This window comes from Crinia signifera, chromosome 5 (genome assembly GCF_055691185.1).
Source record: "Crinia signifera chromosome 5, ASM5569118v1, whole genome shotgun sequence".
NCBI classification, from domain to species: domain Eukaryota; kingdom Metazoa; phylum Chordata; class Amphibia; order Anura; family Myobatrachidae; genus Crinia; species Crinia signifera.
Genome location: NC_139221.1, coordinates 317,056,112 through 317,070,435, shown reverse-complemented (window position 1 = coordinate 317,070,435; position 14,324 = coordinate 317,056,112). Strand labels below are relative to the sequence as shown.

At 45.1% G+C, this 14,324-nt stretch overlaps 1 protein-coding gene across 1 annotated transcript in view; it reads left to right on the top strand.

The window, feature by feature from the left end:
• PHF20L1 (PHD finger protein 20 like 1) overlaps window positions 1-14,324 on the top strand; it is an 88,203-nt gene that overhangs the window by 30,108 nt on the left and 43,771 nt on the right. Inside the window, exons 4-7 of the mRNA XM_083144858.1 lie at window positions 954-1,038; window positions 4,211-4,299; window positions 5,886-6,081; window positions 11,345-11,485. Coding sequence (XP_083000984.1) covers window positions 954-1,038; window positions 4,211-4,299; window positions 5,886-6,081; window positions 11,345-11,485 — 511 coding nt within the window. The remainder of the gene's footprint in view (window positions 1-953; window positions 1,039-4,210; window positions 4,300-5,885; window positions 6,082-11,344; window positions 11,486-14,324) is intronic.

Here is a 14,324-nt window from a genome sequence, read left to right as displayed (position 1 = left end):
CTACTTATTAATCAGTTAAATACGATCTAATCTGCACAGGAAAAGACTCGCTGCAATTGTAGTGATCTAAGAATTTGTATATGGTAATAGCTTATTTTGAAGAGTACGAAGTGTTCTTGATCACAAACACAGAATAAAGAGCAATAAGAATTTCCAACAGTCCAAAGAGCGGACCCTATAATTATGTTGTCCATGCTGAAATCTATCTGTAGCTCTTCACTTTTTCAATAACTTTATAAGTTATTGGTTACTAATTATGTGTACATTGTAAAAGAGAATAAAAAGACAAGCCCCTTATTCAGATAATAATCTCATGTAATATCCTATACTGATTTATCTGATCCAATTCTCCTTACTCGCTCTAACTAAATACTGCAACATTGAATTCCGACTGTCGGGTACGAAGAAAATAGCCCAGGATTCCAAGCTTTGATAAATATTCCCCTATGGGGGGGGTATTCAATTAGGGACGATTTTTTTGCATAGGTGAAAAGGTACTTGTGTATTATCACGGCGCCCATGATATTCAGTCGTATGGCATTGTATTCCATTTAAAATTGTATACCATTGTATGTGGCATACAATGCAATGAGATGCGATTTTAAATTGTATATACAATCTTTAATTGTATAAGCACCTTAATAGCGGCTTACAATGTTAAATGCACCCCCACGCCACTGCCACTATCAACGCCAACCCGAAGCGTGGCGAGCGCAGCGGTACGCGTCCTCCGACCTTTTTCATACCCCCACTATCCACGTCGGCGTGGAGTTGATTTTATATAGTGTGGCGAGCCCGAAGCGTGGTATTATCAGTTGGTAACCAATGTGTAAATAAATGTTGTGCCCACTGACCTCTAACAAGGGTGGGGTCCGCATTTTGTGTATTCTCTCCAAAGGAATCAAATGATGGAAATAAATGTGTAAATCATGGATCATTGTGATGTTTTCTAGGATTTTAAGGAAGGAGAAGAGGTGCTTGCACGTTGGACGGATTGTCGGTATTATCCTGCCAAGATTGAGGCCATAAACCAAGAAGGTTGGTAGTATGATATGTCTGCGGATAAATATAGTAGTAACCTAAATATAGTAGATGTTAAATGTTGCCATACTAGGAAGTTTACTTAGTGCACTATTCTATTAAGAGTTATTCAATTAAATATTCCTCCCCTTTCCCCTCGATCCCCAACCAAACTCACCCCGTTAAAGAAAATTCTTGCCTGAGATTTATATAGTGAAACGAGCAAGTTCCTCAGCAGCACAGAGTATACAGGTTGAGTATCCCTTATTCAAAATGCTCGGGACCCGAAGAATTTTGGATAACTGATTATTCTGTATTTTGGAATATTTTTAAATCTGAATGCGGTATCTTGAAGTATTTTGCATATATGTTGTATAAGCATATCAAACAGCTGAAATACACACACATATATTTTATTTGTGTAGGAAACAAGGTATCTCAGACACTGAATGTGATTGCCAAGCAATCCTTTTCTTGCACATGTTTAGTGCCAGTTACATATCATTTCCCCAGTAGAGCCAGTTACAGACGTACCCAGTAGGTTTTAAGCAAAAAAAAATATATATATATACATTTTGGAGACTATGGTTTTCAGAATAATATGGGTAACGGATATTTGGATAAGGGATACTCAACCTGTATCAGGAGACAAGTAATGTGTGAGGACAGGGCTGCAGGTGACGGGGGTAGTGACATGATGTGTGAAGGGATTGTAGACAGCAGGAAGCCACAGACTGAGAGTTATATAGTGGGAAGAGCAGGGTCCCCAGCAGCACAGAGTATGTCAGGAGATGAGTAATGTGTTGGGAAGGACAGGGCTGCATGTGAGGGGCAGGGACATGATGTGAGGAGGGGAAAGGAGGCAGCAGAAAGCCACAGACTGAGAGTTATATAGTGGGAAGAGCAGGGTCCCCAGCAGCACAAAGTATTTCAGGAGATGAGTGATGTGTCAGGAAGGACAGGGCTGCATGTGCCAGAAGCAGTGACATGATGTGAGAAGGGGAATGGAGGCAGCAGGAAGCTGCGGAATGAGGGGTCAATCCTATTTGCTACGGGTGAGATGTGCCGTTGCCGTGGTGTTTCAAAACTGGCAACCCCTTTTCCGGACTGAAATCAGCAAAAAACTTGCACATGATTGGCCGGTCCAATAAGGAGATACGAGCACTCTGAGCTTCAGTTCGGGCTGCTGTAAAGTGCTGCAGCAATGTCCCACACCCGCGAGATCATCGTGGATAATTTAATTGACCTCTGATAGTTATATAGTGGGAGGAGCCGGGTCCCCCAGCAGTACAGAGATAGGAGATGAGTGATGTGTCAGTGAGGACAGGGCTGCATGTGACAGGGCAAGATTTGCTGTAAGGAGGGGAATGGAGGCAGCAGGAAGCCACAGACTGAGAGTTATATAGTGGGAGGAGCAGGGTCCCCAGCAGCACAGAGTATGTCTAGAGATGAGTGATGTATTACTGAGAACAGGGCTGCATGAGACTAGTAATGATATTATGTGAGTAAAGCAATGGAGGCAGCAGGAAGTGAACATGCTGATTTTCTGTAAAATACACAGGTTTATACAGGAGATGTAGCTATGTGCCAATATCATATAACATGCAGTTCTACCATGCTTCCACCATTGCTGTGTGTGTACTATTGGCATTAGGAAGGTGGAGTGTTACTGATTGGAGTGAGCTGATGTTGCACAGTTTGGATGTTTGAGTTGTCCGCTTCTTGTACTGCATCCGTTGTGGGCATTTCCGCTGTCTGTAGGAACAGGTGGCAGCATTATAATATTACATAGCAGCAGCAGCAGCAGATGCCAGCATAGCATTCAGCCATGTGTGCCACTTCCTGGTTCAACATTGTGCTATATAATGGCACTTAGAACATGTTCCGGCACATGTTTCCTAGAATGGCCACACCGATGTTGATCGGGTCGATCGCATGCGACCGACGCGATGGTCCCGATTTTTACATTGATTGAAATGTGAATAGGGTCCCTGGGACCCTATTTTACATTGGATTCAATGTAAAATTCTCCCCAGACCCCAATTTTAACCCCCTCAACGGCACCCCACGATTGACGCCAACCCGAAGCGTGGCGTGCGTAGCGAGCCCACGAGGGGCGGCGGTACGCGTCCTCCAAACTTTTCATACCCCTACTATCCACGTCGGCGTGGAGTTGAGAATATAAAGTGTGGCGAGCCCGAAGCGTAACTTCACAGGTATACGCGTCCTCCCGATTTACAATGTTAAAAATATCATTAACATTGAACCCTATGGCAAAATCGGGTCCATCGCGATGGTCGAGTTGCGTGCCATGTTAATGCACCCGACCGACGCGATGGACCCGATTTTGCCTTTGCCGGCAAAATGGACCTGATTTCAAAGGAAATCGGGTCCTTTGGGGGGTAATCGTGTACCTTAAGTTAAGGTACACGATTACCCCCGATGGTGGCCGTGCTAGGAAACAAGTACCCATATTCCTTACAAATTATAGTTTCAATTCACATATTAAGCTATAAAATAATATTGGTGAATTAGGAGAATAAAACTTAAATAAAACCATTATTTTTAGGTGCCTTGTATGTTTATTTTATGGTGTATATAGACTGTAACTTGCTGATTTTGATATACCCCTTTCATATCACACCTCGGACCCTGGTTATTGCTGGGTTGGTGACATATGGACCAACCTGGGAAGTCGACACTGGTTAAATCCGGGTTACCCTCTGTATAATGGGCGACCCGGATTTAGGGGGTATTCAGTACGGTATTCCGATGGCCATAAAGTCCCGACAGTGGGGATCCCGGACGTTTTTCCTCTGATCGACAACACACCAAACATCAATATTCAATGTACCGACTGTAGTAGAAAACGGGCGTGAATTCGACCACCCGTGGCCGTTTCCAACCAAACAGATGTGACTGAAAAAGTTGGATCCGACACCCTTCGATGCGATCTTTATCGACAGCATTGAATAGGTGAATGCCGATATCTCACCAGTCAGGAAATATTGGCTCATATTGAATACCCCCCTTAGTGTTAAGCGTCAGACCCGGCTTTGCAATGTGAAAGGGGTGTTAATGCCCGCTATTCCTTAATGTAATAAAATCAAATAACTTCTTGTCTGACATTGCGTGCATATTAATCTCTGTCCTCCCATTGAATGTGTAATGTGTATATGTATATTGTTAGGAACGTATACTGTGCAGTTTTATGACGGGGTTATCCGCTGCCTGAAGAAGATGCACCTGAAATACATGCCGGAAGATGCCAAAGGCCAGGTGAGGGCTCGTCTGCAGAGCACTTGTCTGATTGGCTGCGAGTGCGATATTCTTCTGTGACTTTTAGGTGTTTGCTTTGCCGACCAGTTTTATGCCACAGAACTGACCATCCAACTTTTAACGGGTATGGGTTGTTTTGCCGACGGTGTCTAGGTCGACAGTCAAAGGGTCAATCACTATTGTATTGGTCGACACGTGACAAAGGTCGACACAATCAAAGAGTCAAGATGGAAACCTGCTAAGAAGTAATATCAACATGAGTTTTTCGCGTTTTGTGTCTGTCGACATAGGTCAGCATGAACACCGTATAAGTGTACCGCGTGGCTCGCTGCGCTCAGCGCACTGTTATATTCCCCCTCTATGCCCACTGGGATCGTAAAGTTATGAACAAGTCTATGTAAAAAGAAAATCCTGAAAAACTCATGTTAAACTTTCAACCATATCTACCTAATTCATGTCAACATTTTTCAAGTGTCGACCTGTTGACTGTCAATTTAGACACTGTCGACTTAATGACCGCATACCCGTTTAATGCTGTGAATGTGGGACATGGGGAAACCTTCCTTACAAGGAGTGTGTTAGCGTCACATACTGGCTGGAGCGCAAGGCTGCGCCCAACTCTCCTACAAACACCGCCCAATTACCACATGCACCAACGGCACTTTGTGCATTGCTTTTCCAAGATTTGTATTCGTTCCACCATTACACCCCAGATGTTTAGTTATTAAATACTTTATTTAGCGTTGCCCAGATATTCCGCTGCAGCTCCATGAAGGTCATCCTGAGGACCCTGCACTAATAATAATCTATCCAGGCCTAAAAACCCAGCTGTAGATTACCGTTCCCTCCATGAGGTTTGGCAAGGCTGCTGTTCCTGCTGGTTTGCACAAGCTCCGCCCTCCTAATAATTAATTCCTGTATATATGTTCTGCAGAATAATCTACATTTGTGTTATACCCCTTTCACACCTAAATCCCAGGTTTTTGCACATGAACGCGCATCAACCCTGGACCGGTGTATGTATGAGAGGGTCTACACGGGTTGAGAGTCCTTGATCCACATCCTGCTTATTAGAAGGGTTTCAACTGGACTTGCATCCTGGGTAGATGATTTGGCTTAGGTCTGAAAGGTGCGATCCAGGTAACCCCTAAAAGAAATTGATTGGACAGGGACAGAAGTGCTTGGTGATAATCTCCAAGTGCCTACTTAATACCCGGGCCACTGGAAGACTCTGGTCCAGATTGAAGGGGGGGGGGGGGGGGAGCAGAGCGAACACCCCAGTGTGAGTGAAACTCTTCGAAGGTGTTCACTCTGGGGGTTTGCAACATGCGCACATTCACGCATGCGCGAACGTCGGACTGGGTAACGAATTCAGGCCGCACCGAGCGGGTGTGAATCACCCCTATATCTCTGAGGCCCATCCTTGACATTGTTTTTGTAGATTTGTGACATTCGCTGTTGTTTCATATAACACAACAAGCGTTTCGGTCTAGTGGATTAACGTTTGTCTCCATTGTCATCATAATTTCTATGGGAAATGCTGCGTCAGACACTCTGGTTAATGTGCGTCCGATCTCTCTGCCTAGGATTGGATAGCGTTGGTGAAAGCCGCAGCAGCCGCGGCCAAGAATAAAGCTGTCAACAAACCGAGGACCAGTGTGAACAGCAATAAGGACAAAGAGGACCGGAAGTTACATAAGATGTCACTTAAGAGGGAAGATGCCCTTGTCCGTAGTCCTATGGAACACAAGGAAGAGGAGCCAACGTCCAGCAGGAACCTGGGTAAGAAACTGTTTTAGTAGATGTAACGTCCACAATCCGCAGATCAGTCTCCATCTTCCACTTCACTATAAAAGGACGCGCCGCATCCAACACTGAAGAATAACTTTTGGGTAATTGCTTAACTTTACTCAGATCCAGTGGTCCGGTGCTGTGATCCTCTACCCTACTAAGTTGGCCGGTTCCACACCTATAGCTGTGTCACAAATGCCCCTCCTCCTTGTATAGGAAGTTCCACCATCACCGAGGGTCGCAGTTGAACAGTCCTCCATTTGATCAGCTCGTTCAAATTTTTTTTTTCCCAGTTGACCATAGACCATGTCCCTTTTAACATGTAGATCGAACTGTCCTGTTGACCTTTTGGCACTTTCTACCAGTTGGGATTGACCTATTCACTGTCCGCCTAATATGGGTCAACCCGTTGACGATACCTGTGTTCTGCACTGTCCCAGTATTTCTACCTTTTAATATAAGGCTGTTCACTAGCTTATCACCTGCTCGGAGGTGGTTTGCGCCAAAAACATGAATATATCATCTAGAAAATCATTAAATTGACCCATATGAATGCGGAGAACATGTGTTAGCTTAGTGTCAGCATGAAGCATCAGCTCTGTGACACAGCCACCCTGCACACTATCACACAGCAGGCTGTGTACTCACGGATCTTACCACAGGGCATGGGTAAAGGGAGAACATGAACACTGAACAAGCAGAGGGGGGATAGGGAGTAGTTTCTAATGAGGATAGACCTCCTGGCTCACCATTACAGGTAATCTCTCTGTGTCCTTATGGTAATATGCACTCCCTGGGTATTGCTATGGGCACAACATGAGTGGGCCACCAAATAAAAAAGTCCCCTTATACAGAGCCGGTAGTAGAGACAGACAATGTAAGTATTGTGACAAGGAATCACATACACCGGATGGAAATGAAGTCGGTTTCTCTAAGCAGCAGGCAGACCGCATACAGGATTGATAGGTTGGTAATTCACAGGTTAAAAAAAAATATGAAAAACTTGTGTCTACTTTTTGACCTGTCTGTATTTTAAATGTCGGTATTTTGACTGTCTGCATTTTGAGCTTGTTGGTATTTCGACCGTCGGTTAATGGTTGTCGGTATTTTGACTGTGTCGGCATTTTGATTGTAGGCGATTCATACCGAACCCACAGCATGGCAGGTTTTCCAGAAGGCAACAGTCTTTACAATGTGGGTACATGCCAGAAATCCAGAGCGTAATCCCCCCCCCCCCCCCCCCCCCCCCCCCCGTAATATTCCGCTGCTCATTTCACAGCGATTTCTTTTCTTAAGCTTTGTCATGGATGATGTATTTGCACATCCCTCTGTTTTATAAGTGTAATATGAAGATTGGTGTCTACATAAACTTATTTATATCCTTGAAACAAGTTCTAATATCACCCTATGGTTATTTAATACTTTGCCTGCTTCAGAGTTGGACAATACTTTTCCTAAACCCTCATGCACCACTTTATTGGAGGGACGTAAGGACTATTTATATAATAGTTGTTGCTCTTGAAGCTCTTTTAACTGAAGGAAGCCATGCTGCACTACAGAGGAGAGCGTGTGCGAGGGGGAGGTGGTAGTGCAGATATTTTAGGTAGTGCAGTTATGTTAGGTAGTGCAGTTCTCAAAGAAGATTTAAATATATTAACCATCAGCCTATCCCGTATGGGAGCTGAGCAGTAACGATTTCAGTGAATCCAGTTTATCATTGACATGTGCCAGGGTATTAAGCAGGGAGGAACTCTATGCTCGGCCATGAACCAGGGAAAAGTAGGGCAGGGTCGCTAGGTACAGTATAAAAACAAAGCTGGACAGCGTTTGTGGACTACAAGCAAAAGCAGCCGGTATTGACCCTGCAAGCAAAAAAAAAAAAAATTGCTTTTGTTTTCCCCTATCGTTTGGTTCTTCTAGGTCAGGCGTAGGCAACCTATGGCTCATAATGTTGTGAAACTACAAGTCCCAGCATGCCGTGCCACAGTTTTAGCACTGCCTAACAGCAAAGCTGTGGGAAGGCATGCTGGGACTTGTAGTTTCACAACAGCTGGAGTGCAATAGGGTGCCTACGGCTGTTCTAGGTGCTCCGTTACGTGCTGTTTTAAATTTGATCCCAATTCAGAATCATGTGGTCCTGAAATATAGATGTGTCCCTTGTGGTCCTGGTTCAGGCGTCTTTACTGTTTAATGTTGCACCTCTACTCATGTCAGAATGGTATCCGGACTGTACCGTGCGAGGGGACATGGTACTATGTTGACATAGACACCCTAAAAACATTACAAACGCCTGTCGTCCTTTTGACCCTGTCTACCATATGACCGTCAGAATCACCCCTGGCAACCGTCCCTGAGACTAGCAACCGTTAATCTGGTTAGCCAACACAAATAACCTTAATAGTGTTTTTAAAGCCAGCACTGTGGCGTCTCTTCAGTTAGCCGCAATGCTAATCTGCGCACGTATTTTTGCTACTGTTGTTAAGGCCTGATTCACTGCTTAGCGAGCCCTGAAACGCTGCCCAGCCGAATGTCCGCCCCCCCTCCTCTCCCGCCACCGAATCCCCTCAGTACCATGCAAGGGGATGTACATGATCACATTCTACGCATGCGACCGAAGGCGGGGGAGAAATAATTAGATGATCATCTGAACGGACTTTTATTTCCATCGGTGTCCGATGAAGAGGAGGGCTGACGTCTTGTGAAGTCAGCCGCCTGTCCCCCCCGGCAGGCATCAGCCCACCTGCGTTCCCCTGATGCCACCACCCTGTATACCCCACTCCCTCCCCCTACCCGTACGAACGCCTCAGCGCCTGTGATAGTTGCCGATGGTGTTCGTACAGCGGCCATGCACATGCACAAATTTGCACAGAGCCGCACCGTCAATACCCAGCGCGAATACATCGGGGATGTTGCATTGGCAATGTTCCTGCACAGAACCATGGTACACAATAAAACAAGCAATGTAGGCGGTTGTGTGACCGCATACAGGATTGATAGGTTGGTAATTCACAGGTTAAAAAAAAATATGAAAAACTTGTGTCTACTTTTTGACCTGTCTGTATTTTAAATGTCGGTATTTTGACTGTCTGCATTTTGAGCTTGTTGGTATTTCGACCGTCGGTTAATGGTTGTCGGTATTTTGACTGTGTCGGCATTTTGATTGTAGGCGATTCATACCGAACCCACAGCATGGCAGGTTTTCCAGAAGGCAACAGTCTTTACAATGTGGGTACATGCCAGAAATCCAGAGCGTAATCCCCCCCCCCCCCCCCCCGTAATATTCCGCTGCTCATTTCACAGCGATTTCTTTTCTTAAGCTTTGTCATGGATGATGTATTTGCACATCCCTCTGTTTTATAAGTGTAATATGAAGATTGGTGTCTACATAAACTTATTTATATCCTTGAAACAAGTTCTAATATCACCCTATGGTTATTTAATACTTTGCCTGCTTCAGAGTTGGACAATACTTTTCCTAAACCCTCATGCACCACTTTATTGGAGGGACGTAAGGACTATTTATATAATAGTTGTTGCTCTTGAAGCTCTTTTAACTGAAGGAAGCCATGCTGCACTACAGAGGAGAGCGTGTGCGAGGGGGAGGTGGTAGTGCAGATATTTTAGGTAGTGCAGTTATGTTAGGTAGTGCAGTTCTCAAAGAAGATTTAAATATATTAACCATCAGCCTATCCCGTATGGGAGCTGAGCAGTAACGATTTTAGTGAATCCAGTTTATCATTGACATGTGCCAGGGTATTAAGCAGGGAGGAACTCTATGCTCGGCCATGAACCAGGGAAAAGTAGGGCAGGGTCGCTAGGTACAGTATAAAAACAAAGCTGGACAGCGTTTGTGGACTACAAGCAAAAGCAGCCGGTATTGACCCTGCAAGCAAAAAAAAAAAAAATTGCTTTTGTTTTCCCCTATCGTTTGGTTCTTCTAGGTCAGGCGTAGGCAACCTATGGCTCATAATGTTGTGAAACTACAAGTCCCAGCATGCCGTGCCACAGTTTTAGCACTGCCTAACAGCAAAGCTGTGGGAAGGCATGCTGGGACTTGTAGTTTCACAACAGCTGGAGTGCAATAGGGTGCCTACGGCTGTTCTAGGTGCTCCGTTACGTGCTGTTTTAAATTTGATCCCAATTCAGAATCATGTGGTCCTGAAATATAGATGTGTCCCTTGTGGTCCTGGTTCAGGCGTCTTTACTGTTTAATGTTGCACCTCTACTCATGTCAGAATGGTATCCGGACTGTACCGTGCGAGGGGACATGGTACTATGTTGACATAGACACCCTAAAAACATTACAAACGCCTGTCGTCCTTTTGACCCTGTCTACCATATGACCGTCAGAATCACCCCTGGCAACCGTCCCTGAGACTAGCAACCGTTAATCTGGTTAGCCAACACAAATAACCTTAATAGTGTTTTTAAAGCCAGCACTGTGGCGTCTCTTCAGTTAGCCGCAATGCTAATCTGCGCACGTATTTTTGCTACTGTTGTTAAGGCCTGATTCACTGCTTAGCGAGCCCTGAAACGCTGCCCAGCCGAATGTCCGCCCCCCCTCCTCTCCCGCCACCGAATCCCCTCAGTACCATGCAAGGGGATGTACATGATCACATTCTACGCATGCGACCGAAGACGGGGGAGAAATAATTAGATGATCATCTGAACGGACTTTTATTTCCATCGGTGTCCGATGAAGAGGAGGGCTGACGTCTTGTGAAGTCAGCCGCCTGTCCCCCCCGGCAGGCATCAGCCCACCTGCGTTCCCCTGATGCCACCACCCTGTATACCCCACTCCCTCCCCCTACCCGTACGAACGCCTCAGCGCCTGTGATAGTTGCCGATGGTGTTCGTACAGCGGCCATGCACATGCACAAATTTGCACAGAGCCGCACCGTCAATACCCAGCGCGAATACATCGGGGATGTTGCATTGGCAATGTTCCTGCACAGAACCATGGTACACAATAAAACAAGCAATGTAGGCGGTTGTGTGATTTGCCGTTAAAGAACATGATGTAAGGGATCGTACGTAATTACCATGTCCGTGATGGTCGGGGAACTGCTCAGTCAGCAGACGGACCCCGCATATGTGAAATGACGGCTTTCCATGTGCTTTTTGATCGCTCATTTGCTCAGCGGTTTCCTACGGGTGTGCATTACTAGCGGTGGCATCGTAGATTATATATCCGTGCTCGGAATGTGGATGGTTTGTCTGCTAACGGAATATAACCTTTATCTTGTGACATCAGAACTTGTGAAGTCAGAACCCGCATCAGAAGAGGCCCCGAAAATGTCCCCAAAACAAGGAGAAGAGGAACTTTTATTGAAGAGGAAAATAAGCCAAGCCAGCTCCTTTCAAGCAAAGCGTGCTCGGCTGAACAAAATTACAGGTACTATTATTTGTTACTACTATTACTGCATACATTTCTATTCAGTGTAAATGTGGTACTAGGTCATCGAGCTTTGCCAAAGTTTATCCGGCTCATGGACTCCAGAAGGCTGCCATCCCACCCCCGGTCCTGTAGTCTCAGTCTACCCTCTATTTCCAGGATCAGGCCATTGGAAGCAGCTACGGATGCCTCTTCATACATGTAGCCGCAATACACCATGCAGCGAGAGATGGCGCGAGTGAGTCACCAGGTCCCTGCAGCTCTGCCAGTGTCGGGCCTTAGTCACAACACCACAGAACTAGGACGCACCATTAGACGGTGCTGATTCATTTGATAAATGTCACTTGCCTATAGTGTGTGGCTGAGTCTGGGGCTGCTACATTGTATCTCTTTGCAAAGAGATTTAGAGACTCGGCGCGGCAGCTGCCATCACGGATGTCAGCTGCCTGCCCACTTCCTCCCGAATGTGTACGCACATGTAAGGTTACCGGAGAGTAACCTTAGAGGTGCTTGGGCCTTCCACATCATTCGAGGTTGCCTGTAATCTGGCACCTTATCTCTTCTTCTTCCTCTCTAATGTTTAAAAGCTCCCTCACCACCTAATTTGTCCAAGACCTTGCACACATTGCAGACTGTCAGGAGTTAAAATGCACTTCTGGGGTCTGTGGTACCACAGAACATGCACAGTGTTTCCCTGCATGCGGTGTGATGCCTCTGGGCATGTCTGTGAGTGTCCACTACAACAGGAAGTTGCCCTTCTAGCCAATCAGCATCAGCAGAGGCAACACGGGAAGGAGGGACATGTCTCTGCATCTTTCACACCAGCCAGTAGTCCGGGAAGGGCCCTGGAGCAAACCTGGTAGCTAGCAGGGTTGAAATGGCGGCAAATTTTCCGGGGAATTTGTCCCGGGAACCTTTCACACCAGCGCTAGTCACGGGTTGTTCCCTGACCCAACCCAGGAATTTAGGCTGGTGTGAAAGGAGTATTGTATGTAGATAGACCACATTGTAGATCTCCTTTATTGGTAATTAAATGCGCAGTTTAATCATTGCTGGTGTTCTACAGTTTTTTCAAACTATTTGTATTAAGGATGCGAGCGACAGGAGTACCCCAGTGATTATTATTAAGCTGTAACTAAATTATCTTTTTTTTATTACCACTGTAATTCACTTTCCCAACAATTGTTTTCCTGTGATAACGTGTTTTCTGTAAACACTCAGAGAGCGCGCGCTGGGCGGCCTCTTCACATGCTCTAAGTTCCCTCTTGAGTTGTTCTGGGAGATTGCGGTTCCTGTATTTTCTGCCAAACGCTGAGTGCCGTCTGCTGCCAAGATTCATTTTCCGTCTAGTACCACTTATCCCTGTGTTTTTTTTTTTTATTGCTGCAGTTTATTTTAAGAGACACCGTTCATTTAAAAGGGAAAATGAAAAAACTGTTTAGTAAATTTCCTATGAAACCCTTCAGCTGCAGTATAGAACCCGGCTGAATGACTGTACTTCTGCGATAGAACCCAGTACTGGACTGCATACATTTGAGGCTCTATTGCCTCTATTGCATCTTGTAGGCCTGAACGCCCCCTTCCCAATTCCACTATCCCCATATTGTTGGCAATAGTCATAGTAACGTACTTTTGCATAATGATGTCACTATTCGGCAGGATTACGCTCAGAAACGGCGGCTTCCTGTCAATCAACTTGCAAACTGGCCACAATGAAAATAAGTAGCAGGATTTCATTGAATGGAAGTCTCACGCATGCATACTGTGACTCGTGCCCATGCATAGTCATTCAAAATATCGCCCGGCCTGGAAATTTGTCTAGCTTATATCCTGTGTGCGTTGATAGGTATGCATCCCCAATATGTCTACAAACAATATAGTGTACAGACGGATCATGTTGGCCCTGCCGCACAGTCAATGACCAACATACTGTATCTTCTTAGTCACTGACATCTGCAGGTGCGCGTGACTGACCATCACAAATGACAATCACAGCTGGGCGGGCACATGTAAATTATGCACAACACATCGAGATGACTATCGGTAAAAGTTTAGGCACTTACCGATAGTCAGGTCCGACCTCTGTATACAGTGAATCCTCTGAGTGAACCCGTGGCAATAAATATTTTGGCAAGTGCCATGTTCTATAATTCTCTTGCTGCAGGCAATTATCATCCTATGGGCGGGATATAATTAAGTCCGAGTCCAGACGTGTGGGAGGACAGGAGGACTCTGGTGGGTTTTTTAAAGGAGTAATCACTTAGAAGGCCTGATTTTGTTTTTATAAATTATGGATTGTCCCTTTAAAAAGGGAACTCTGTCTTATTTATTTGTTAACGGTTTCTTATATAGCGCACACATATTCCGCAGCGCTTTACAGAGTATAGTTTAACATTCACATCAGTCCCTGCCCCAGTGGAGCTTACAATCTATATTCCCTACCACATGTACACGCACACAGACATTCTAGGGTTAATTTTGTTGGGAGCCAATTAACCTACCAGTATATTTTCATTACTTCCTGCTCTATAAAGGTTCACATATAGCGAATCGGATATAAGTGCTGCATTAACTGCTTTGGTGGACTGAACATAACATTTTAATTCATACTTAAAAGCTTAATACAGGTTGAGTATCCCGTATCCAAAATGCTCGGGACCAGCAGGATTTTGGATAACGGATTATTCCGTATTTCGGAATATTTTAATATTTCAATAATGTATTTTGAAGTATCTTGCATTTATGCTGTATAAACACATCAACCACATGAAATACACACAAATATACTTTATTTGTTCAAAAAACAAAACATGAAACAAAGTTTGTGTATTATCTCAGG